The sequence below is a fragment of the Schistocerca americana genome, chromosome 8 (genome assembly GCF_021461395.2).
Source record: "Schistocerca americana isolate TAMUIC-IGC-003095 chromosome 8, iqSchAmer2.1, whole genome shotgun sequence".
Classification (NCBI taxonomy): domain Eukaryota; kingdom Metazoa; phylum Arthropoda; class Insecta; order Orthoptera; family Acrididae; genus Schistocerca; species Schistocerca americana.
In genome coordinates, this window is record NC_060126.1 from 122,599,607 (window position 1) to 122,622,690 (window position 23,084).

Consider the following 23,084-nt stretch of genomic DNA (forward strand, 5'->3'; position numbering starts at 1 on the left):
CAAAGGTACTGACGTGGACGTTTGGGCGCAGACGCGGCGCGCCATGACGACGTCGGCGCTGCTGACGACGGCGGCGACGCTGCTGACGTCGGCGGCGGTGCTGCTGGCGACGGTGACGCCGCAGGCGCGGGCCTCGGCCACCAGCGGCGTGCGCAAGGCGTTCTCGTGGCAGGCGGTCAGCTGGACGTGGCCCGAGCAGCCGGCCGCCGCCGACGCCTTGCGGGCCGGCTACACGCCGCACACCAACCTGCCGCACGGCCTCGAGGTGTGGCGCGACCGCCTCTTCCTGACCGTGCCGCGCCGCAAGGCCGGCGTGCCCGCCACGCTGGGATACGTCACCGTACACAGTGAGTGGCACCTCCGCTGCCCCCCACTCACCTGGAGGGTTTTACTGCTGTCGATGTCTTAACTGAAACACGTTATTGCACGGTTATACGAGAGGGGACCCAAAAGAAATCGGATTGTTGTCATAAGTAATTTATTGATGAACCTTTTTACAAAATTACTTCAATCACCTTCAAAATACTCTCCATTACATGCTATGCACTTGTCAAGTCTATTTTCCCACTGTTGCAAGCATGTTTGGAACTCTTTGATATTGTCCAGTGCCCTTTGCGAAGCTGTTTTTACCACCTCCACATCGTCATAACGCTCCCCTTTTAGCGTTTTTTTCATTCGTGGAAATAGGAAAAAGTCGCACGCGGTTAGGCCCGGCGAATACGGAGCGTGGGGAACGACAGACCACTTCTGAGATGCCAAATAGTGGGTCACTCGTAAGGCCGTGTGTGCTGGAGCGTTGTCGTGATGCAGAAACCAGTCACCTGATCGCCAAAGTTCCGGGCGTTTCCTCCTGACATCCTCTCGCAGACGCCTTAAAACATCCAAGTAAAAGTGCTGGTTAACAGTCTGGCCGGGGGGTACGAATTCCCGATGCACAATTCCACGAACATAAAAAAAGACAATGATCATCGTCTTCACATTTGACCTCACTTGCCTTGTTTTTTTTTGGTCTGGGAGAGTTGGGAGTCCTCCACTGGCTTGACGCTTGCTTGGTTTCTGGGTCATACCCGTAACACCAACTCTCATCCACTGTAATGACTTTGTTCAAGAAGTTTGTATCACGTGCAATCTCTGTTTTCAAGTCCTGACACACATTCATGCGGATGGTTTTTTTGCTCCTGTGTGAGAAGGCGCGGAACAAATTTAGCAGCAACACGTCTCATCTACAAATCCTTACTCAAAATCCGCTGGCACGAGCTCCAACCGATTCCTGTCTCTGCTGAAATTTGGTCGATCTTTTGGCGGACCTTTTCAATGTTCTCCTCATTTCGCAATGTTGAAGGGCGTCGAGAACGAGCTTGGTCTTCAACACACATCTCACCACGTTTAAAGCGCCCAAACCACTCGAAAACCCGTGTGCGGCTCATTGCGTCCTTCTGGAAGCTTCGTGAAGCATTTGGTGTGTCTCCTTTGCAGTTTTTTAAAGCAGGAAACAAATTTCACACCCACTCTTTGTTCTTTTAAAATTGCCATAACGACATCGCAGAGATAACCCGCCAACAGTCAGAGAAACACAATACCACACTTCCACGTTCAGCTCTACACTGACACCGTCAGCACAGCTGTTTCATGAAGATCTCTACTAACACCATCTAGCGTGAGAACCCTGCACTACGTTTACGAGTGGCAGTGCCCTCGGAGTCCGGTTTCTTTTGGGTCCCCCTTCGTACTTTCTTATGCCTTTCGAAAACTCTTTGGTGCGGTTCTCACTGAGGCAATACGTCACGCTTTCTTTTTTTTAGAATGAGATTTTCACTCAGCAGCGGAGTGCTCGCTGATATGAAATTTCCTGGCAGATTAAAACTGTGTGCCGGATCGAGACTCGAACTTGGGACCTTTGCCTTTCGTGGGCAGATGCTCTACCAACTGAGCTACCTAAGCACGACTCACGCCCCGTCCTCACAGCTTCTGTAAAGTTTGAAAGGTAGGAGACGAAGTACTGGCAGAAGTAAAGCTGTGAGGACGGGACGTGAGTCGTGCTTGGGTAGCTCAGTTGCCAGAGCACTTGCCCGCGAGAGGCAAAGGGCCCGAGTTCGAGTCTCGGTCCGGCACACAGTTTAAATCTGCCAGGAAGTTTCGCGTTTTTTTTCTTTATTGGTAATTTCACACCTGATACAGAAAGGCCAGCAGCGGCACATTACGCCACTTTTCGGCCACAGAGAAAACTAATGAGACAAAAGAAGACAAGCACAGAACAGACAGGGTCGACATACAAACGTAGACATACAAAAGTAAAACACACGGAGCCGTTTACGGGCGCAGAGTCCAAAATAAAAATGTTCAGACATGTGGGCACGCACAGTGAGGACAGATGGCACACGCGAACGTTGTAGGACAAACGAGTAACACTGGAACACTTGAACACGAACACGACGACACACACACACACACACAAACACTAGGCGATGATCTCTGGCGCGCCAAAGTTCACTATTCGTGTGCGGGACCTGCCAAAAAGGGAAAGAAGGGGGAGGAGGGAGGGGGGAGGGAGGGGGGAGGGGGGAGGAGGGAGAGGGGAGTGTGTAGATGCCAGTGGCAGTGGAGAAGGGAGGGGGAGGAGAGAAGGTAGGGGGGGTTGGGGAAGCCCAGTGGAGGAGGGAGGGAAGAAGGGAGAGAAAGGAGAGAGGGTGCCCTCAGGAGAAAAACACAGGGTGCAGAAGAGGAGGATCAATGTTGGTAGGAGGGATAGATGGGGGGGGGGGGGTGAGGGCATCAACAGGGAGGGGGAGTTGCTGGAAGCCACCTTGGGCGAGGGTATGGAGAGTGGAGAGATGGAGAGCAGGTGGGATGTGGGAATGCAGGCGCGGCAGCGGACGGGGTTGGGAGAGACAAGCGGGTGATGGGGATTAAGTTTGCGGGAGGTGTAGAGGATCCGTATCCGTTGGAGGAAAAGAAGGAGGTGAGGGAACGGAATAAGGTCATAGAGGATCCGCGTGGGATAGGCGAGGGGGTGCGCTTGGCGTTCTAGGATTTGAAGGGATTTGAAAAAAGGTAGGAGGGGCGGAGATCCAGGCGGGATGAGCGTAGCACAGAATAGGGCGGATAAGATATTTATAAGTGTGGAGGATGGTGGAGGGGTCCAGACCCCACGTGCGGCCAGAAAGGAGCTTGAGGAGACGGAGTCGGGAGCGTCCTTTGGCTTGGATTGTGTGGAGATGGCAGTCCAGGAGAGACGATGGTCAAGGGTGAAACGATACGCGATTCTACTCGCGATATGATGCAGAAGCAACCCACATTGGTAGAGAGCACAGGAACACAACTGACACGATTAAAAGGGGATCGACATGGTGACGGTCGAAAATTGACGAAAATATTTTATTACGTAAGTCGAATGTATACAGGGTGGTCCATTGATAGTGACCAGGCCAAATATCTCTCGAAATAAGCATCAAACGAGAAAAGTACAAAGAATAAAACTCGTCTAACTTGACGGGGAAAACCCGATGGCGCTATGGTTGGCCCGCTAGATGGCGCTGCCATAGGTCAAACGGATATCAACTGCGTTTTTTTTAAACAGGGACCCCCATTTTTTATTACATATTCGTGTAGTACGTAAAGAAATGTGAATGTTTTAGTTGGACCACTTTTTTTCGCTTTGTGATAGATGGAGCTGTAATAGTCACAAACGTATAAGTACGTGGTATCACGTAACATTCCGCCAGTTGGAACGGTATTTGCTTCGTGATACATTACGCGTGTTAAAATTGACCGTTCAACTTCCACCGTCTACCACTCCCGGATGACGAGCTTCGCCCTGACATCTACCCTTCCTACCAACTCTAACCCCCTCTTCCTGCCTCCTCCTCAGGGCTCCCTCTCCTCCACCTCCCTCCTTCTGAGCGGATTTCCCCTGCTACTCCCCATCCATCTCTTGTGCCTTCTTTCAGTGTCTCTGCGCTCCCTCCTGCCCTGTCTTCCCTTTTCCTCTCCCGCCCCATGTGTCTCCTGCCTCTTCGTGAACCCACGGTTGCCCCTCCTCTCTTCATCCCGCCACTTCCCCAGCTGCCCCATGCTCTCCCCTCCTTTTCCATCCTTTCTGAACTTTCCCTCGGCAGGTCCCGCCTGGTAGTTTTATTCTTCGTCGTGTGTGCTCCAAGTGGGTTTTAAGTGTGTTGTTTCGGAGTGTTTTTAATACTGTGGCCAACTTTTAACCTGTGCATGCGCATCCAGTGTCTTCTCTGTGTTTTAAGAATCGCCAACTATGTTTTTTTAACTTTCTGGTGACTTTTTTAACTGTCCCCAATGAACTTCTACATGTCAGTGTATTTTTACCTCCATTTTCTCCCCTTACTCTGTTTTATGTTCCCCTTTTTTACCTCCTTATGTATGTATTATTTTATTCTTGTTTTAGTTGTCATGTCACTCGGCTGAAGAGCGGCGGATTGTGCTGCTGACAGCCCTCCCCTGCCCATATGGGGCAGGGGCATGAAATCACAATAAAGAAAAAAAAATTGACCGTTTACCAATCGCAGAAAGGTCGATATCGTGTAGTGATCAAAATGCCCATGGGCGTGTGCTATGTATGCTGCTCGATATCCTGGACGACATCATTCGAATGTCCGGACCGTTCGTCGGATAGTTACGTTATTTAAGGAAACAGGAAGTGTTCAGCCACATGTGAAACGTCAACCACGACCTGCAACAAATCATGATGCCCAAGTAGGTGTTTTAGCTGCTGTCGCGGCTAATCCGCACATCAGTAACAGATAAATTGCGTGAGAATCGGGAATCTCAAAAACGTCGGTGTTGTGAATGCTACATCAACATCGATTGCACCCGTACCATATTTCTATGCACCAGGAACTGCATGGCGACGACTTCGAATGCCGTGTACGGTTTTGCCAATGGGCACAAGAGAAATTACGGGACCATTACAGATTTTTTGCACGCGTTCTACTTAGCGACGAAGCGTCATTCACCAACAGCGGTAACGTAAACCGGCATAATATGCACTATTGGGCAACCGAAAATCCACGATGGCTGCGACAAGTGCAACATCAGCGACCTTGGCGGGATAATGTATGGTGCGGCATTGTGGAAGGAAGGATAATTGGCCCCCATTTTATCGATGGCAATCTAAATGGTGCAATGTATGCTGATTTCCTACGTAATGTTCTACCGATGTTACTACAAGATGTTTCACTGCATGACAGAATAGCGATGTACTTCCAACATAATGGATGTCCGGCATGTAGCTCGCGTGATGTTGAAGTGGTATTGAATAGCCATTTCATGACAGGTGGATTGGTCGTCGAAACGCAATACCATGGCCCGCACGTTCACCGGATCTGTGGGGAAAGTTAAAGGATATTTGCTATCGTGATCCACCGACAACGCCTGATAACATGCGTCAGCGCATTGTCAATGCATGTGCGACCATTACGGAAGGCGAACTACTCGCTGTTGAGAGGAATGTCGTTACGCGTATTGCCAAATGCATTGAGGCTGATAGACATCATTTTGAGCATTTATTGCATTAATGTGGTATTTACAGGCAATCATGCTGTAACAGCATGCGTTCTCAGAAATGATAAGTTCACAAAGGTACATGCACCACATTGGAACAACCGAAATAATTTTAATTTAAAGAACCTACCTGTTACCAATTGTTCGTCTACATTTGTGAGCCATATGTTTGTGACTATTACAGCGCCATCAATCACAAAGCGAAAAAAGTGGTCCAACTAAAACATTCATATTTCTTTGCGTACTACACGAATATGTAATAAAAAATGGGGGTTCCTATTTAAATAAATGCAGCTGATATACGTTTGGCCTGTGGCAGCGCCATCTAGCGGGCCAACCACAGCGCCATCTGGTTTCCCCCTTCAAGCTAGACAAGTTTAGTTGTTTGTAGTTTTTACGTTTGACGCTTATTTCGTGAGATATTTGGCCCGGTCACGATCAATGGATCACCATGCATACATTGAGGAAGTATTCCCCAAAATATTATGAGAGGATTTCAAAAAGTAACAATTCTATGAGCGTTTGAAGCCGAGATTGCACGGCCCCTGGTAGACGCTCAGTATTATGGAAAAGATATTCGTGATAATTTCGACTCTGCTGAGAATATGACACACTACTTCACAAAAATTTATCGGATGATATTCGTCAACATTACTTCTGTTCTGCTTGCGAGCAATCCTCGTGCATCTGGCAGCGCGCTAAAGCAACCGGTGAACTGGTAAGTTACAAACACAAAACGCCATTGCTACAAGTCGTTGTCGATGCCATCACCCCTATTTATACCGATCTGAGTAAACCTGATTTGCTGGAGCGTTTTTTGGGCAGTTTTATGCAAAATGTGAACGAAAGTTTCAGTGGTCTCATTTGGACATACGCTCCAAATATAACATCCAGCAGAAGCGAAACTGTCAACATTGTTTCAATTTTGGCCGAATGTCTATTCAGTATGGACCATACTGCCTTAATTCACGTGGCAAATGCCTTTCAGGTCAAAATCGGCGATGAAATGCGCCGATTCTATGAAGATAGAGACGCCAGCGGCGATGATCTCAGTGACGAAAGGCGCCTTGAGGACGAAAATGAGGGCTTGTCAGGTCAAAGTAGCAGAAAGCGGCCATTCACTAGTAGGGGCGATAGTTATCATGGATCAAGCATCGATAATATCCCATGAGCTTCAGGTTTTGTCCCATTTTATCCCATTTTATATGATAAATCCTGGGCAAACTGTGAACGCGTTTTTATCGAAATCACGTTTTCCGGAATGTTTGTCATCGCCATCGCTACAGTTTTCATCCGATTTTAATCATTTTTGGTCTCTATTGAAGCAGACAATTCTCTTCAGTTCACCGCAGCCGATTTTTTATGTTCATACTGAAATTTCTATAATTTCGTTTTTTTCGTTTTTTTGTTTGCAAAGTCCTACGATGAATTAAAATTGCATTTGTAAGTATCAGGGTGATATGTTAATTTCACGTTATAGCGACAACCGTCGATCTACTCATTTCAGAGCTGCGATGGAAAACTCCTAATTACACAATGAAGATATTAATATTTTTCAATAAAAATACCAATAGAAAGTTCAACTTATGCTTTACTCATTGCATCAAACCCCATTTGTCAACTACATTCCACTACGGAGGAAAAAAAAGCTCTAAATTTGAGCAACATTTTCATCCGTCCCCCTGTGTTCCTTCCCCCTTGGTAACTTTCACTTAAAACAAATCAATATTTTATTTTTCATCTTAAATTGATATTTAGAGCTTTTTGAACAAAATGGTGGTTAAAATTATTGAACTGGACATGAGGAAGTTGTTTAAAAATGAATTTAAAGACCTCTCTATGTGTGTCCTACACATTCTTGTTTCAGCTGCTTTCACACTTCAATGTCATCATTAGATTCTTGCTCTAGAAGCGTATACTATACAGTTCTTTTGCGAGCTAACACCACTATTAGAAGATACGCTTTGCGATGTTCTTATGTTTGCCTTGTATATATTTGGCTTTCGAGCGTTGTTTTTCTTACAGTCTTTCCTGTAGTTCGAGTTCCTATTCTCAGAGTTATATGCCTGTAATTCATTTTAATGTGGGGCAGTTAGGAGGCGTGAAGTTCTACAATTGCCAGGAATATATTCTGCGCTTAATATAAGATAATAATTCTTACCAATTGATTCCATGAGCTGAGAAGCTGAGAAGTGAGTCCTTGAGGCAAATGAAGATGCCAGAATCTCAAGGAGAAACAAGAAATAGATAAGATGAGGAACATGTAAACCATGAAAATTAGGCAACTGGAATATATTAGAAACAACAAATGTCAGTCATAGGTCAAATATATCTTTGAACTGAATTTCTCGAGAGTTAAATTTCGTGGTATGTTTATTCTATGCACAAAATACCTATTTGAACTAACGGCACTATTTGGAGGAAAGTGGACTCCAAACATTTACCGTGCTATCAACATGAAGGAAAATACATACTGATTAATTATAAAAAGTAACCTTAGTTTGGATTACCAAATGTAAATATTTCTAGAATAAAAACTTGTGGTTGAAACGACATGATTGTAGTCAGCTTTTAAGATAGATATGTTGTTTTTGTGTACCTAAGGTTTCAAGCGTGTAAGTAAGTCAGTTACACAGTGCACAGATTCCAAGTGTGGGGCCTGTACATAAAAATGTATTTAACTGATCTTCACAAAAAATTGTAATACAAAAAGCTCAGCGTCAGAACTAATGTGATTAATATGAATCAAGATGTTCAGCAAGAAACACGCCTATTTTCCCACAATTTTGATGCTACTAAGAGTTCACATTTCTTAGTAACAGCTGTATAATCTTTATGAAAATTATTGGTATTTTTCCAAGCATTTACATCGTAGTTACCGTAACTGGTTCACACTGGGACGACAGCGATGTAACATCAGTACAGTTCTCTGCGTATGGCCCAGAGCGAAACGGAGTGTCAGTTTCTCCGCGCAACTGCATCGTATGATACAGGAGGATAGAAACTTCAAGTCATATGATGTGGTTCAAAATAGTTTTATGTGGATGAAGCAACGGTACAACCGTCTCTGTAGTTATTTTCTATGTAAAAGTTTACTTCTCGCGTAAAAACTTAAGGAACTACTGTTTTGGGATTCACATTTGTTCTCCGAGATGCAATATTTCCATTCTGAGGGAATTATTCGAAAAAAAATTAGATTCTTTGGCATCTGAATTCTGATAACAGAGTTCGATAATGAACTGGTTCTCTTTTCCTACAGCTCATATTTGTTTATAATTCGAAATTAAGTAAAACACAGCACATATTTTGAAAACCTTGCAATAAGAAATGTAGTCACCCTCCAGTTTACATCTGATGCAATTTGGACCATACAATGTTGCATAACAAATGTAGCTAGCATATAAAATTGCTTTAACACTGTAAGGAGAGCCATAGCTAGAATAGAAACGTCAAATACATGGAAACTGTTCAAGAAGAGACTGGTAGCAATGCGCTCCACACGAAGCAATCGCCAACTGCTGTGTCTTGTTGCTTGATATCGCTCCCGTGGCAACCCGAGTGTCGCACGGATAAGCATTGCGCCACGCGCGTGACGTAGCATATCACATACAGTATCGCCTCAGTGACATCTGCGTCTTACCAAGTGAGATGGCACACGGGATTCGCATATGGGAGGACGGAGGTTCGATTCCACATCCAGCATCTAGATTTCGGTTTTCCGTGATTTCTCTAAATTGCTCAGAGAAATGTGGTTAAGATGAAATACAAGGCGACCAAAATCCGCTATTGGGGTTGAAATATCTTCAAGTGGAGCTCTCATGCCTTGCTTCGTCGTCCAACAAGATAGGCCAACGCTACAGAGATAAAATAGGTTTCCTCTTAGCATGTTTTACACAAGACGGTCAGCTACAGTCCTTGAAATGAAACTACAGTATATACTAATATATAGTGTATGTGGAGCTTAGAAAAGTATTTCAGATGTATCAGTGAACACATTTTTAAGTGAATAGCTTTTGTGAGAAAAGGAAACGATCGAAAGATTTGATAGTATGATGGAAACTGGCATGAGACAGCTTTTTTACAATGTTTAAAATACAATAGCCGACTCTGGTCGCACTCCCCTTCAGTTTTCACACATTTCTCGGATACTTTTGCCAAAATTATAATCTTCAAAATTAAAGAGGGTTATAACTTATTTTCAATAGCGTTCATTAAAAACGTGATTCGCAGCGGTTTTTTTTTTTAACAAAAGGGTACTTGCTTCAAAATATTGTTTGATACAGGAGTACTACTTACCCCCTCTGCCTATTATCATTTGATATAAACCTCATTCCCATATCTTGAACAATTCACCGAATGTAAGCCTTACGTTGTATACTGAAATAATCATAATTCTTTAAAAAATTCTTTACGTTTTCTTTTTGACAACCCACTTCATTATTATTAGTATTCGTTTTTTATTTTTAATTATCAGCTTTCATAACTTGCTCTTCCTCACAACAGCTTAGCATACCGTACCCATCTCGTACAGGGCTTTAAAAAAAGTGTCACATATCCTACAGGAGACAGTGTGGGTCAAAACTAGAAGACTGACTGAAAATGACTTGCAAGTTCGTAGCGCCCTCCATCGGTAATGCTGGAATTCAATATGGTGTTGGCCCACTCTTACCGCTGATGACAGCTTCCACTCTCCTAGGCATACGTTCAATCAGGTGCTGGATGCTTTCTTGGGGAATGGCAGCCCATTCTTCATGGAGTGCTATACCGATGTTGGTCGGTGAGGCCTGGCACGAAGTTGGCGTTCCAAAACATCCCAGAGGCGTTCTTTAGGATTCAGGTCAGGACTCTGTGCAGGCCAGTCCATTACAGGAATGTTTTTGTCTTGTAGCCACTCCGCCAACGACCGTGCACTAGGAACAGGTGCTCGATTGTGTTGAAAAATGCAGTTGCCATCCCCGAATCGATCTTCAACAGCGGGAAGCAAGAAGGCGCTTTAAACATCAATGTAGGCCTGTGCTATGATAGTGCCACGCAAAACAACAAGAGGTGCAAGCCCCCGCCATGAAAAACACGACCACACCATAACACCACCGCCTCCGAATTTTACTGTTGGCACTACACACACTGGCAGATGACGTTCACCGGTAATTCGCCATACCCACACCTTGCCATCGGGTCGCCATATTGTGCACCGTGTTTTCTCACTCCACACAACGTTTTTCTACCGTTCAATAGTCCAACGTTTACGCTCCTTACACTAAGCGAGGCGTCGTTTTGCATTTAACGGCGTGATGTATGGCTTATGAGCAGCCGCTCGACTGTGAAATCCAAGTTTTCTCCCCTCCCGCCTAACTGTCATAGTACTTGCAGTGGATCCTGATGCACTTTGGAATTTCTGTGTGATGGTCTGGATAGATGTTTGTCTATTACACATTACTATCCTTTTCAACTGTCGCCTGTCTCTGTCAGTCAACAGACGAGGTCTGAATGTACGCTTTCGTGTTGTACGTGTCCCTTCACGTTTCCACTTCACTACCACATTGGAAACAGTGGACCTAGGGATGTTTAGGAGTGAGGAAATCTCGGGTACAGACGTATAACACAAGTGACATCCAAAAACCTGACCACGCTCGAAGTCCGTGAGTTCCGCGGAGCGCCCCGTTCTGCTCTCTCGCCATGTTTACTGAGGCCACTGATATGGAGTACCGGGCAATAGGTGGCAGCACAATACACCTAATACGAAAAACGTATGTTTCTGGGGGTGTCCGGATATTTTTGATCACATTGCGTTTATCCGGAAACCAATACCTGTTGAGATATGGGCCGTTTTACTTGTAAAGATTAGTGTATAGTAATCGGTATATGCGTAGCATATTATGACACTGTAGTATGCAAGTGTGAGCAGATACAAGTCCTCGACTAATCTTGGAGGTCAGGCAACAGGATCGGTCCAGTAGCCACGCACGGGCAGGAATTGTCGCTGGCAGAAGCAGAGGGCCACACACTTCACCACACGGCTTAATGTCTGTTCCATGATTTCTGTGCGATGAATTACCAGCGCTATTGTACAGCGATACCCATGCAGAAAGACGACGACTGGCGTTTATATGGGTTTCCCTTATACCGGACTTGAATCCGTTGGTTTTCTAGCTATGGGGACATTTAAAGACATTGGTGTATGCGCAACGCATAGACAATGTGCAGCAGTTACAGGAGCGCTTAACCACTACATACGACAAAGTTCAATCGATCCAGGTGTTCTTAGAACAATGGGTGATTCTCTGCAAAGAAGGGCGGAAGGATCTGTCAGGATGTGTGGTAACCTCAGGCAGCACTGTCTATAGCTTCTACTTCTATGCAGCTGACATAATGGAATAAAAGAACAAACTGGCCCGTCTCAAAACAGGTATTGTGTTCTGAACATATCATTATAGGATCTTCTCTTCCGGTTTTGAACAATAGCACCTCCAGCATGGGTATATGACACCTCTTTATAAACACCTCGTAGTATTCAGAATGAATTTTTCACTCTGCAGTGGGATATGCACTAATTTGTAACCTCGTCGTCATCTCCTTCCAAGGATTAGGTGCTGTAGTCACCTGTTCCGCTCTCCGTCATCCATCCATCTATATGTTATCGAGGTCTACCCAGTTCTCTCTTTCCAGTCGGCCGATAATTCACTATCTTTTTCTGTGTTCCATTTTCTATCATTCTATGCACATCATCGTTCTACTTCATTCTGCATTGAGGTGAAATAGTCTTGGAATAGCGATGTGGATCTCGGAATATTGAATTTCCGAAATGGAATGTCCCATGCGTCTTGCTCCAACTACCATTCCGCATTCAAAGTCTATTAATTCAGGCAGCCACAATCACATAGGAAACCTTTCTACATGAATCACTCGAGTCCGTCAATGTAATGTCCTCTTTACACTTTTGTTGCGCGATACTATCGCCATCTGGATATTTGCACATCGCTATTCCAAGACTATTTCACCTCAATGCAGAATGAAGTAGAACGATGATGTGCATAGAATGATAGAAAATGGAACACAGAAAAAGATAGTGAATTATCGGCCGACTGGAAAGAGAGAACTGGGTAGACCTCGATAACATATAGATGGATGGATGACGGAGAGCGGAACAGGTGACTACAGCACCTAATCCTTGGAAGGAGATGACGACGAGGTTACAAATTAGTGCATATCCCACTGCAGAGTGAAAAATTCATTCTGAATACTACGAGGTGTTTATAAAGAGGTGTCATATACCCATGCTGGAGGTGCTATTGTTCAAAACCGGAAGAGAAGATCCTATAATGATATGTTCAGAACACAATACCTGTTTTGAGACGGGCCAGTTTGTTCTTTTATTCCATTATGTCAGCTGCATAGAAGTAGAAGCTATAGACAGTGCTGCCTGAGGTTACCACACATCCTGACAGATCCTTCCGCCCTTCTTTGCAGAGAATCACCCATTGTTCTAAGAACACCTGGATCGATTGAACTTTGTCGTATGTAGTGGTTAAGCGCTCCTGTAACTGCTGCACATTGTCTATGCGTTGCGCATACACCAATGTCTTTAAATGTCCCCATAGCTAGAAAACCAACGGATTCAAGTCCGGTATAAGGGAAACCCATATAAACGCCAGTCGTCGTCTTTCTGCATGGGTATCGCTGTACAATAGCGCTGGTAATTCATCGCACAGAAATCATGGAACAGACATTAAGCCGTGTGGTGAAGTGTGTGGCCCTCTGCTTCTGCCAGCGACAATTCCTGCCCGTGCGTGGCTACTGGACCGATCCTGTTGCCTGACCTCCAAGATTAGTCGAGGACTTGTATCTGCTCACACTTGCATACTACAGTGTCATAATATGCTACGCATATACCGATTACTATACACTAATCTTTACAAGTAAAACGGCCCATATCTCAACAGGTATTGGTTTCCGGATAAACGCAATGTGATCAAAAATATCCGGACACCCCCAGAAACATACGTTTTTCGTATTAGGTGTATTGTGCTGCCACCTATTGCCCGGTACTCCATATCAGTGGCCTCAGTAAACATGGCGAGAGAGCAGAACGGGGCGCTCCGCGGAACTCACGGACTTCGAGCGTGGTCAGGTTTTTGGATGTCACTTGTGTTATACGTCTGTACCCGAGATTTCCTCACTCCTAAACATCCCTAGGTCCACTGTTTCCAATGTGGTAGTGAAGTGGAAACGTGAAGGGACACGTACAACACGAAAGCGTACATTCAGACCTCGTCTGTTGACTGACAGAGACAGGCGACAGTTGAAAAGGATAGTAATGTGTAATAGACAAACATCTATCCAGACCATCACACAGAAATTCCAAAGTGCATCAGGATCCACTGCAAGTACTATGACAGTTAGGCGGGAGGGGAGAAAACTTGGATTTCACAGTCGAGCGGCTGCTCATAAGCCATACATCACGCCGTTAAATGCAAAACGACGCCTCGCTTAGTGTAAGGAGCGTAAACGTTGGACTATTGAACGGTAGAAAAACGTTGTGTGGAGTGAGAAAACACGGTGCACAATATGGCGACCCGATGGCAAGGTGTGGGTATGGCGAATTACCGGTGAACGTCATCTGCCAGTGTGTGTAGTGCCAACAGTAAAATTCGGAGGCGGTGGTGTTATGGTGTGGTCGTGTTTTTCATGGCGGGGGCTTGCACCTCTTGTTGTTTTGCGTGGCACTATCATAGCACAGGCCTACATTGATGTTTAAAGCGCCTTCTTGCTTCCCGCTGTTGAAGATCGATTCGGGGATGGCAACTGCATTTTTCAACACAATCGAGCACCTGTTCCTAGTGCACGGTCGTTGGCGGAGTGGCTACAAGACAAAAACATTCCTGTAATGGACTGGCCTGCACAGAGTCCTGACCTGAATCCTAAAGAACGCCTCTGGGATGTTTTGGAACGCCAACTTCGTGCCAGGCCTCACCGACCAACATCGGTATAGCACTCCATGAAGAATGGGCTGCCATTCCCCAAGAAAGCATCCAGCACCTGATTGAACGTATGCCTAGGAGAGTGGAAGCTGTCATCAGCGGTAAGAGTGGGCCAACACCATATTGAATTCCAGCATTACCGATGGAGGGCGCTACGAACTTGCAAGTCATTTTCAGTCAGTCTTCTAGTTTTGACCCACACTGTCTCCTGTAGGATATGTGACACTTTTTTTAAAGCCCTGTACGAGATGGGTACGGTATGCTAAGCTGTTGTGAGGAAGAGCAAGTTATGAAAGCTGATAATTAAAAATAAAAAACGAATACTAATAATAATGAAGTGGGTTGTCAAAAAGAAAACGTAAAGAATTTTTTAAAGAATTATGATTATTTCAGTATACAACGTAAGGCTTACATTCGGTGAATTGTTCAAGATATGGGAATGAGGTTTATATCAAATGATAATAGGCAGAGGGGGTAAGTAGTACTCCTGTATCAAACAATATTTTGAAGCAAGTACCCTTTTGTTAAAAAAAAAAACCGCTGCGAATCACGTTTTTAATGAACGCTATTGAAAATAAGTTATAACCCTCTTTAATTTTGAAGATTATAATTTTGGCAAAAGTATCCGAGAAATGTGTGAAAACTGAAGGGGAGTGCGACCAGAGTCGGCTATTGTATTTTAAACATTGTAAAAAAGCTGTCTCATGCCAGTTTCCATCATACTATCAAATCTTTCGATCGTTTCCTTTTCTCACAAAAGCTATTCACTTAAAAATGTGTTCACTGATACATCTGAAATACTTTTCTAAGCTCCACATACACTATATATTAGTATATACTGTAGTTTCATTTCAAGGACTGTAGCTGACCGTCTTGTGTAAAACATGCTAAGAGGAAACCTATTTTATCTCTGTAGCGTTGGCCTATCTTGTTGGACGACGAAGCAAGGCATGAGAGCTCCACTTGAAGATATTTCAACCCCAATAGCGGATTTTGGTCGCCTTGTATTTCATCTTAACCACATTTCTCTGAGCAATTTAGAGAAATCACGGAAAACCGAAATCTAGATGCTGGATGTGGAATCGAACCTCCGTCCTCCCATATGCGAATCCCGTGTGCCATCTCACTTGGTAAGACGCAGATGTCACTGAGGCGATACTGTATGTGATATGCTACGTCACGCGCGTGGCGCAATGCTTATCCGTGCGACACTCGGGTTGCCACGGGAGCGATATCAAGCAACAAGACACAGCAGTTGGCGATTGCTTCGTGTGGAGCGCATTGCTACCAGTCTCTTCTTGAACAGTTTCCATGTATTTGACGTTTCTATTCTAGCTATGGCTCTCCTTACAGTGTTAAAGCAATTTTATATGCTAGCTACATTTGTTATGCAACATTGTATGGTCCAAATTGCATCAGATGTAAACTGGAGGGTGACTACATTTCTTATTGCAAGGTTTTCAAAATATGTGCTGTGTTTTACTTAATTTCGAATTATAAACAAATATGAGCTGTAGGAAAAGAGAACCAGTTCATTATCGAACTCTGTTATCAGAATTCAGATGCCAAAGAATCTAATTTTTTTTCGAATAATTCCCTCAGAATGGAAATATTGCATCTCGGAGAACAAATGTGAATCCCAAAACAGTAGTTCCTTAAGTTTTTACGCGAGAAGTAAACTTTTACATAGAAAATAACTACAGAGACGGTTGTACCGTTGCTTCATCCACATAAAACTATTTTGAACCACATCATATGACTTGAAGTTTCTATCCTCCTGTATCATACGATGCAGTTGCGCGGAGAAACTGACACTCCGTTTCGCTCTGGGCCATACGCAGAGAACTGTACTGATGTTACATCGCTGTCGTCCCAGTGTGAACCAGTTACGGTAACTACGATGTAAATGCTTGGAAAAATACCAATAATTTTCATAAAGATTATACAGCTGTTACTAAGAAATGTGAACTCTTAGTAGCATCAAAATTGTGGGAAAATAGGCGTGTTTCTTGCTGAACATCTTGATTCATATTAATCACATTAGTTCTGACGCTGAGCTTTTTGTATTACAATTTTTTGTGAAGATCAGTTAAATACATTTTTATGTACAGGCCCCACACTTGGAATCTGTGCACTGTGTAACTGACTTACTTACACGCTTGAAACCTTAGGTACACAAAAACAACATATCTATCTTAAAAGCTGACTACAATCATGTCGTTTCAACCACAAGTTTTTATTCTAGAAATATTTACATTTGGTAATCCAAACTAAGGTTACTTTTTATAATTAATCAGTATGTATTTTCCTTCATGTTGATAGCACGGTAAATGTTTGGAGTCCACTTTCCTCCAAATAGTGCCGTTAGTTCAAATAGGTATTTTGTGCATAGAATAAACATACCACGAAATTTAACTCTCGAGAAATTCAGTTCAAAGATATATTTGACCTATGACTGACATTTGTTGTTTCTAATATATTCCAGTTGCCTAATTTTCATGGTTTACATGTTCCTCATCTTATCTATTTCTTGTTTCTCCTTGAGATTCTGGCATCTTCATTTGCCTCAAGGACTCACTTCTCAGCTTCTCAGCTCATGGAATCAATTGGTAAGAATTATTATCTTATATTAAGCGCAGAATATATTCCTGGCAATTGTAGAACTTCACGCCTCCTAACTGCCCCACATTAAAATGAATTACAGGCATATAACTCTGAGAATAGGAACTCGAACTACAGGAAAGACTGTAAGAAAAACAACGCTCGAAAGCCAAATATATACAAGGCAAACATAAGAACATCGCAAAGCGTATCTTCTAATAGTGGTGTTAGCTCGCAAAAGAACTGTATAGTATACGCTTCTAGAGCAAGAATCTAATGATGACATTGAAGTGTGAAAGCAGCTGAAACAAGAATGTGTAGGACACACATAGAGAGGTCTTTAAATTCATTTTTAAACAACTTCCTCATGTCCAGTTCAATAATTTTAACCACCATTTTGTTCAAAAAGCTCTAAATATCAATTTAAGATGAAAAATAAAATATTGATTTGTTTTAAGTGAAAGTTACCAAGGGGGAAGGAACACAGGGGGACGGATGAAAATGTTGCTCAAATTTAGAGCTTTTTTTTCCTCCGTAGTGGAATGTAGTTGACAAATGGGGTTTGATGCAATGAGTAAAGCATAAGTTGAACTTTCTATTGGTATTTTTATTGAAAAATATTAATATCTTCATTGTGTAATTAGGAGTTTTCCATCGCAGCTCTGAAATGAGTAGATCGACGGTTGTCGCTATAACGTGAAATTAACATATCACCCTGATACTTACAAATGCAATTTTAATTCATCGTAGGACTTTGCAAACAAAAAAACGAAAAAAACGAAATTATAGAAATTTCAGTATGAACATAAAAAATCGGCTGCGGTGAACTGAAGAGAATTGTCTGCTTCAATAGAGACCAAAAATGATTAAAATCGGATGAAAACTGTAGCGATGGCGATGACAAACATTCCGGAAAACGTGATTTCGATAAAAACGCGTTCACAGTTTGCCCAGGATTTATCATATAAAATGGGATAAAATGGGACAAAACCTGAAGCTCATGGGATATTATCGATGCTTGATCCATGATAACTATCGCCCCTACTAGTGAATGGCCGCTTTCTGCTACTTTGACCTGACAAGCCCTCATTTTCGTCCTCAAGGCGCCTTTCGTCACTGAGATCATCGCCGCTGGCGTCTCTATCTTCATAGAATCGGCGCATTTCATCGCCGATTTTGACCTGAAAGGCATTTGCCACGTGAATTAAGGCAGTATGGTCCATACTGAATAGACATTCGGCCAAAATTGAAACAATGTTGACAGTTTCGCTTCTGCTGGATGTTATATTTGGAGCGTATGTCCAAATGAGACCACTGAAACTTTCGTTCACATTTTGCATAAAACTGCCCAAAAAACGCTCCAGCAAATCAGGTTTACTCAGATCGGTATAAATAGGGGTGATGGCATCGACAACGACTTGTAGCAATGGCGTTTTGTGTTTGTAACTTACCAGTTCACCGGTTGCTTTAGCGCGCTGCCAGATGCACGAGGATTGCTCGCAAGCAGAACAGAAGTAATGTTGACGAATATCATCCGATAAATTTTTGTGAAGTAGTGTGTCATATTCTCAGCAGAGTCGAAATTATCACGAATATCTTTTCCATAATACTGAGCGTCTACCAGGGGCCGTGCAATCTCGGCTTCAAACGCTCATAGAATTGTTACTTTTTGAAATCCTCTCATAATATTTTGGGGAATACTTCCTCAATGTATGCATGGTGATCCATTGATCGTGACCGGGCCAAATATCTCACGAAATAAGCGTCAAACGTAAAAACTACAAACAACTAAACTTGTCTAGCTTGAAGGGGGAAACCAGATGGCGCTGTGGTTGGCCCGCTAGATGGCGCTGCCACAGGCCAAACGTATATCAGCTGCATTTATTTAAATAGGAACCCCCATTTTTTATTACATATTCGTGTAGTACGCAAAGAAATATGAATGTTTTAGTTGGACCACTTTTTTCGCTTTGTGATTGATGGCGCTGTAATAGTCACAAACATATGGCTCACAAATGTAGACGAACAATTGGTAACAGGTAGGTTCTTTAAATTAAAATTATTTCGGTTGTTCCAATGTGGTGCATGTACCTTTGTGAACTTATCATTTCTGAGAACGCATGCTGTTACAGCATGATTGCCTGTAAATACCACATTAATGCAATAAATGCTCAAAATGATGTCTATCAGCCTCAATGCATTTGGCAATACGCGTAACGACATTCCTCTCAACAGCGAGTAGTTCGCCTTCCGTAATGGTCGCACATGCATTGACAATGCGCTGACGCATGTTATCAGGCGTTGTCGGTGGATCACGATAGCAAATATCCTTTAACTTTCCCCACAGATCCGGTGAACGTGCGGGCCATGGTATTGCGTTTCGACGACCAATCCACCTGTCATGAAATGGCTATTCAATACCACTTCAACATCACGCGAGCTACATGCCGGACATCCATTATGTTGGAAGTACATCGCTATTCTGTCATGCAGTGAAACATCTTGTAGTAACATCGGTAGAACATTACGTAGGAAATCAGCATACATTGCACCATTTAGATTGCCATCGATAAAATGGGGGCCAATTATCCTTCCTTCCACAATGCCGCACCATACATTATCCCGCCAAGGTCGCTGATGTTGCACTTGTCGCAGCCATCGTGGATTTTCGGTTGCCCAATAGTGCATATTATGCCGGTTTACGTTACCGCTGTTGGTGAATGACGCTTCGTCGCTAAGTAGAACGCGTGCAAAAAATCTGTAATGGTCCCGTAATTTCTCTTGTGCCCATTGGCAAAACCGTACACGGCATTCGAAGTCGTCGCCATGCAGTTCCTGGTGCATAGAAATATGGTACGGGTGCAATCGATGTTGATGTAGCATTCACAACACCGACGTTTTTGAGATTCCCGATTCTCACGCAATTTATCTGTTACTGATGTGCGGATTAGCCGCGACAGCAGCTAAAACACCTACTTGGGCATCATGATTTGTTGCAGGTCGTGGTTGACGTTTCACATGTGGCTGAACACTTCCTGTTTCCTTAAATAACGTAACTATCCGACGAACGGTCCGGACGACGGTCGCAGGGTTTTTAGTTCGGGAGATGCAAACCACACGCCGGGGGGCTGGTCCCATCAAAGGACGACTCAGGCCATCTAGGTTGTCCGGTGACCACCCATAGAGCAGACAGCGTTTGCCCAAGTCAAAGGAAGAACACCCCGTGCTCGGCCTAAAAGCAGATTCCGCTACATTGTGTGGGAGCGCCCAGCCTATGAATTCTTTAGAAATATAAACCAGAGTTTCAGGGATTTTCACAGGCAGACAGCAAACGCCAAAGCTACAGATTTCTGGATTGGTCGCCTTAAACGAAACGTCATTCTCCCGTTTTAGAAGAGCAATGCTGATTGGCAGACGATATTCCTGACGCCTTGAGCTGAAGGAGTAATGGAAGAGACTGAAAGATATACCCCTTCACGTCTGGCGTGGAGAGGGGCCGTTCCGTTGTCGCTCTTGGAGCTAGAACACATAACGAGAGCGTGCGCGCTCGTACGTGTACTCAAAGAGCGAGGAACAAGTCTCTCCTCAGTACTTCACTGGGAAAGCACCGCTGTCGAGAGCGAATTATTGAGTCCTTGCGATTAAGCGTTGTTCACTGTGTTGGCCACCACACTTATCGTGCGGTGTGAACGGACAGAGTTATAGTTACACGTTTGCGAGCGAATTTTTGAGTGGCATCACGGTGGACTGGTTATCTGACCGGTGTACCACGCCAATAGACTAGGGGCGATTAGGAGTCCTCGACTTCAACAAGGCGTAGGGAGAGTTTGATTGGCGAAGGTCAATCCAGATAGAACGAGAGTTATCTTATTTGTCAGCAGCGAGCGGCGCAGACAGCAGTCATCGCAGCTTACGGTATTGTATGCTACAGCTCTTGTGAGCCCCATATTTCCTCAACAACAGTACACTTCACTGCATTTCACACGCGACAGCCTCGACCGTACCTAGCAACATTCTAACGGATGATTATTCAAGTTGAGTAGGTGCGGCTCTCAGCCATTCTGCCAAGTCAATAACAGTCTTAAACTATGTATAGAAATTTCATTAGCGAATCCTATCCTTAAAAGGTAACTTCACATTCCGAAAAGAACCCGGAAATATCTTGTTCAGTTCATAACTAAAAGTGCCATTGTGATTTCTCAGAGTTTTTGCAAAATAAATAATAGTTTTCGTTAGTTTCATGTTTTTCTTACACTAACTAGCACTACTCCAGTACCCAAGTATCCCACTAGTTATGTAAGAAATTTTGTGAATTTTTTGTTCATTTCCTTACAGTGGAAGACTCCAGAAGATATTTATTGCTTAAAGTTTTTCAGGCATTTCTCTTTAGAACTTTAGGAGCGTCTGTCTGACTTCTGTAGTAGTGTGGGGGTGGAAATTGCATCTTGCAGGAGCCACAGGGTAAAGGGTACATCACAGATTAATCCGTTGCGCAGAATGACAGAATAGCACCCATACGCTCTCAACATATATAAAAGATGGATTTAAAAAAATAATTGTGTGCTTTTCTTTTGGAGTGACCCTCGTAACAACCTTGTCTTCAGAGGTTTAACCGTGATGTTTCCATATTAAGTGGTGAGAGAGTGAGTACTGGCCACTTTGCAGGGGAGGAGAGGGCGCCTGCGTCGCCACGGTCGCCGCCGCTGTCGCCGTACCCGGACTGGGAGACGCAGCGGCTGGAGGGTGGCGAGCGCGCCGAGGGCGAGTCAGCGCGCATCACGTCCGCCTACCGCGTCAGGGCGGACGCGTGCGACCGGCTGTGGGTGATGGACGCCGGCACCGCCGACCTGGGGCAGGGCGCGCTCGTCCGCCTCACCCGGCCGCAGCTACTCGTCTACGACCTGCGCACCGACACCCTCCTCCTCAGGTACCCTGTCTGCGGCCGTCGCGCGGAACGTATTGCTCAGCGTGAAGACGCAAAACCACGTTCCCGACGTAGTACGAGCACGCTCAGAAACGTGCTGGTATCTTGTATATCTTCTCGTCGTGATTTACAGCATACTATTTACCATTATTTAGCTAATGGCTAATACAGACATATCATGAAATTAAATTACTTATACATATGTACATATTGACACAGAAGAAACTTAAGTTTGTCTTTACAACTGAATATCCAGTCCTTCAATCCAGCGCACTGCATCTGGAGTTGCTAGCAGGAAGTCCTCTTTGGCGCCGTGATAGGCTCGAATCCTGCATTCACTGACAATGTGGTGAACAGTCTGGTATGGATCCAGAATGAAATATTCACTCTGTAGCGAAGTGTGCGCTGATATGAAACTTCCTGGCAGATTACAACTGTGTGCCGGACGTAGACTCGAACTCGGGACATTTGCCTTTCGGGGCAAGTGCTCTACCATCTGAGCTACCGAAGCACGACTCACGCCCGGTACTCACAGCTTTACTTCTGCCAGTATCTCGTCTCCTACCTTCCAAACTTTACAGAAGCTCTCCTGCGAAGGTAGGAGAAGAGGTACTGGCAGAAGTAAAGCTGTGAGGACGAGGCGTGAGTAGTGCTTGGGTAGTTTAGTTACTAGAGCACTTGCCCGCGAAAGGCAAAGGTCCCGAGTTCGAGTCTCGGTCCAGTACACAGTTTTAATCTGCCAGGAAGATTCAGTCTGGTATGGAGCCCCACAGTCACAAGCTGGATCAGGCAGCTACTTCCACTTAAAGAGAGCATCCCTGCATCGCCCATGGCTGGTACTGATTCTGTTGATAGTAGTCCAGGTCTTGCGTGGTAGGTCGAATCCACTTGGAAGTTTAGCACCTGAGAAGATATTATGCAGGTGCACATCTGTCACTGCTTCCAACCGACCTTTCCACTCTTCAAGAGATTTGAAATTCTTAGCAACCATGTCAGCAGCATCGCACAGAGTTGGATGGCGTGATTTCAGTCTCTTGCGATTTAAAAGTGGCAGG

The 23,084-nt window shown here is 44.2% G+C and overlaps 1 protein-coding gene across 1 annotated transcript in view; it reads left to right on the forward strand.

Moving 5' to 3' along the window:
* The window catches only part of LOC124544715 (L-dopachrome tautomerase yellow-f2-like), a 127,322-nt gene that overhangs the window by 69,091 nt on the left and 35,147 nt on the right, over nucleotides 1–23,084 (forward strand). The window contains exons 2-3 of the mRNA XM_047123361.1: nucleotides 32–347; nucleotides 21,771–22,032. Of these exons, the coding sequence (XP_046979317.1) occupies nucleotides 32–347; nucleotides 21,771–22,032 (578 nt within the window). The remainder of the gene's footprint in view (nucleotides 1–31; nucleotides 348–21,770; nucleotides 22,033–23,084) is intronic.